The following is a 2,812-nucleotide window of genomic DNA, read 5'->3' as shown; positions in this document are numbered from 1 at the left end:
CCCCCGGCATCCTGGCCGGTCCCTGTCCCAGCCCCAGTGTGGCAGCAGGGCCAGGGCAAGGACTGTCCCCCTGTGCTGGGCACTGGGGAGGCTGCACCTTGAATCCTGTGTCAGTTCTGGGCCTGGAGCACAAGTGTGATGAGGAAGGGCTGAGGGACTTGGGGGGTTCAGTCTGGAGAAGAGAAGGCTTGGGGGGGACCTTATCGCTCTCTGCAACTGCCTGACAGGAGGATGGAGCCAGGAGGGGGCTGGGCTCTGCTCCAAAGGGATGGGTCAAGAGGAAACGGCCTCAAGCTGCCCCAGGGCAGGTTTAGCTGGAGCTGAGGAACAATTCCTTGCCCAGAGGGTGTTCAGGCATTGGAACAGGCTGCCCAGGGCAGTCACACATCACAAACCATGCAGACGAGGCCTCAGTGCCAGGGGTTAGTGGTGGCCTCGGCAGAGCTGGGGAACAGTTGGACTTGATGGAATTGAAGCTCTTCCCACCTGGCTCAACCCAGGGTTCCCCGATCGCTCCTCACCTTCCCATCCAGGTTGGCAACGCTGCAGTTACACTCCGTGGCCCCGTAGAACTCCCCAATCTGCTTGATTCGGAAGCGCTTGGTGAAGTCCTCCCAGATGCTGGGCCTCAGGCCGTTGCCCACCGCCAGGCGCACGCGGTGCTGTGCCTCCGCCTCCCGGACGGGCTGGTTCAGGAGGTACCTGCAGATTTCCCCGATATACTGAATAATCTGAAGTAGCAAAGACAAAAACAGGGCTCAGGCTTCAGGTGACCCAAGAAGAGCCAAGAGCAAGGTGCCCACGAAGGCACCGGTGGCCGCGCACCCATGGAACTAGACACGCCAGCATCCGTGAGCGGTCGCCATTTCGAGGTGCGGTTTCTTGCCAGAAGAAGCAAAGGGCAAATGGTTCCTGCCCTCTGGAATCCATCCAGGAGGGATCCCTCAGCACGAATAAAGGTATCTGGATATGGGAAAACCCTCATGCTGCAGGAGACACACTGAAAGACCTCTAGAAGGGTCAGGGGAATGAGTTGGTTGGTCGTGAACTCAGCTTGATGCAGCAGAATGCAGAGTGGAGATCCAGTTACCAGCTCTGCATGTGGGGAGGGCAAGAAAACATCAGGGAGGAGAAAGAGCTGCTTAAATTAGAAGGTAACGTTGACACAGACACAAATAGATGTTTACTGGGGATGAAGTGCCAAGAGGATTCCTCTGCAGATCCTCCCGACGCAGCTGAACTCTGGCAGAGCTTTCCTGCAGCCCTGAGGGATGCAGACTTGGGGTTTGGAAGCTGGTCTTGACAACTTCACAAAGGGGAAGCAGGAGGAGGTGTTGGAGGTTGTGTGTCTGGACTTTAATAAAGCCTTGAATGCCTCTTCCCACAGGATTCTCCTGGAGAAACTGGCTGCTCATGGCTTGGATGGGGAAAAGAATGAATGGCTGGATGGCCAAGCCCAAAGCGTGGTGGGGACTGGAGTTAAACCCCCTTGGTGGCCGGTCACAAGCCTTGTGAGGAGCAGCAAAGGGAACTGGGGGTGTTTAGCCTGGAGAAAAGGAGGCTCAGGGGAGACCTTCTTGCTCTCTACAACTACCTGGAAGGAGGTTGTAGAGAGGCTGTAGCAAGGTGGGGGTTGGTCTCTTCTCCCAAGGAACAAGAGATAGGACAAGGGGAAATGACCTCAAGTTGTGCCCAGGGAGGTTCAGGTGGGATATTAGGGGCAATTCCCTCACCCAAAGGGTTGTCAAGCACTGGAACAGGCTGGCCCGGGGAGGGGTAAACCCCCTTGGTGGCCGGTCACAAGCCTTGTGAGGAGCAGCAAAGGGAACTGGGGGTGTTTAGCCTGGAGAAAAGGAGGCTCAGGGGAGACCTTCTTGCTCTCTACAACTACCTGGAAGGAGGTTGTAGAGAGGCTGTAGCAAGGTGGGGGTTGGTCTCTTCTCCCAAGGAACAAGAGATAGGACAAGGGGAAATGACCTCAAGTTGTGCCCAGGGAGGTTCAGGTGGGATATTAGGGGCAATTCCCTCACCCAAAGGGTTGTCAAGCACTGGAACAGGCTGCCCAGGGCAGTGGTGGAGCCACCACCCCTGGAGGGCTTTAAGAGGTGAGTGGATGTGGTGATGAGGGACACGTTGTAGTGGTGGAGTTGATGGTCATGATGGGACTCAATGATCTTAAAGGTCTTTTCCAACCAAAACGATTCTAAGATGGATGAGAGACCTTCTCTAAGTCCCACATGCCTGAAGCCGCAGTGACAACGTGAAGGCGCCATGGTGCAGGCACCAAGAGGGGGCAGGGAAGCAGCTGAAGGATTAAGCAGTGGACCCTTGAGCAAGGCCCTCACCGTGCATCTGTACTTCACACAGTCATCCCAGAAGCGACTGGCTGAGAACTTCTTCCTGATCACCACGGTGAGGCCGTGGATGAGGCACTGCCCGACTCCCATGATGTTACCTGGAGAACACGGAGCATGTTGTTAGCTCCCACCACCCCACTGGCTCCCAAGGAAGGAGCAGAAGCTTCACGTCTGCTGAGGAGGAGAAGGAAGCTGCTGCTTGCCTGCAGAGTGGTAGAGGGGGAGGCAGTTGTAGAGGACATCGTCTGGGTGCATTTTGTAGGCGTAGTAACCAAAGGCAGCAATACGATAATACCTGCAAGAGCACAGCCCAGCCTAAGGGACATGGAGCTGCTGGAGAGAGGCCAGAGGAGGGCCCGGAGCTGCTGCGAGGGCTGGGGCAGCTCTGCTCTGGAGCCAGGCTGAGAGAGCTGGGCTGGGGCAGCTGGAGAAGAGAAGGCTCCTCCAGGGGGCAA

The 2,812-nt window shown here is 56.7% G+C and overlaps 1 protein-coding gene across 1 annotated transcript in view; it reads right to left on the bottom strand.

The window, feature by feature from the left end:
- SLC27A1 (solute carrier family 27 (fatty acid transporter), member 1) overlaps positions 1 to 2,812 on the bottom strand; it is an 8,516-nt gene that overhangs the window by 3,219 nt on the left and 2,485 nt on the right. The window contains 3 exon segments of the mRNA XM_010020980.1: positions 522 to 731; positions 2,346 to 2,455; positions 2,561 to 2,682. Of these exon segments, the coding sequence (XP_010019282.1) occupies positions 522 to 731; positions 2,346 to 2,455; positions 2,561 to 2,682 (442 nt within the window).

Source organism: Nestor notabilis, unplaced genomic scaffold, assembly GCF_000696875.1.
Source record: "Nestor notabilis isolate BGI_N333 unplaced genomic scaffold, ASM69687v1 scaffold13888, whole genome shotgun sequence".
NCBI lineage: Eukaryota > Metazoa > Chordata > Aves > Psittaciformes > Psittacidae > Nestor > Nestor notabilis.
This window is presented reverse-complemented; position numbering and strand designations above follow the sequence as displayed.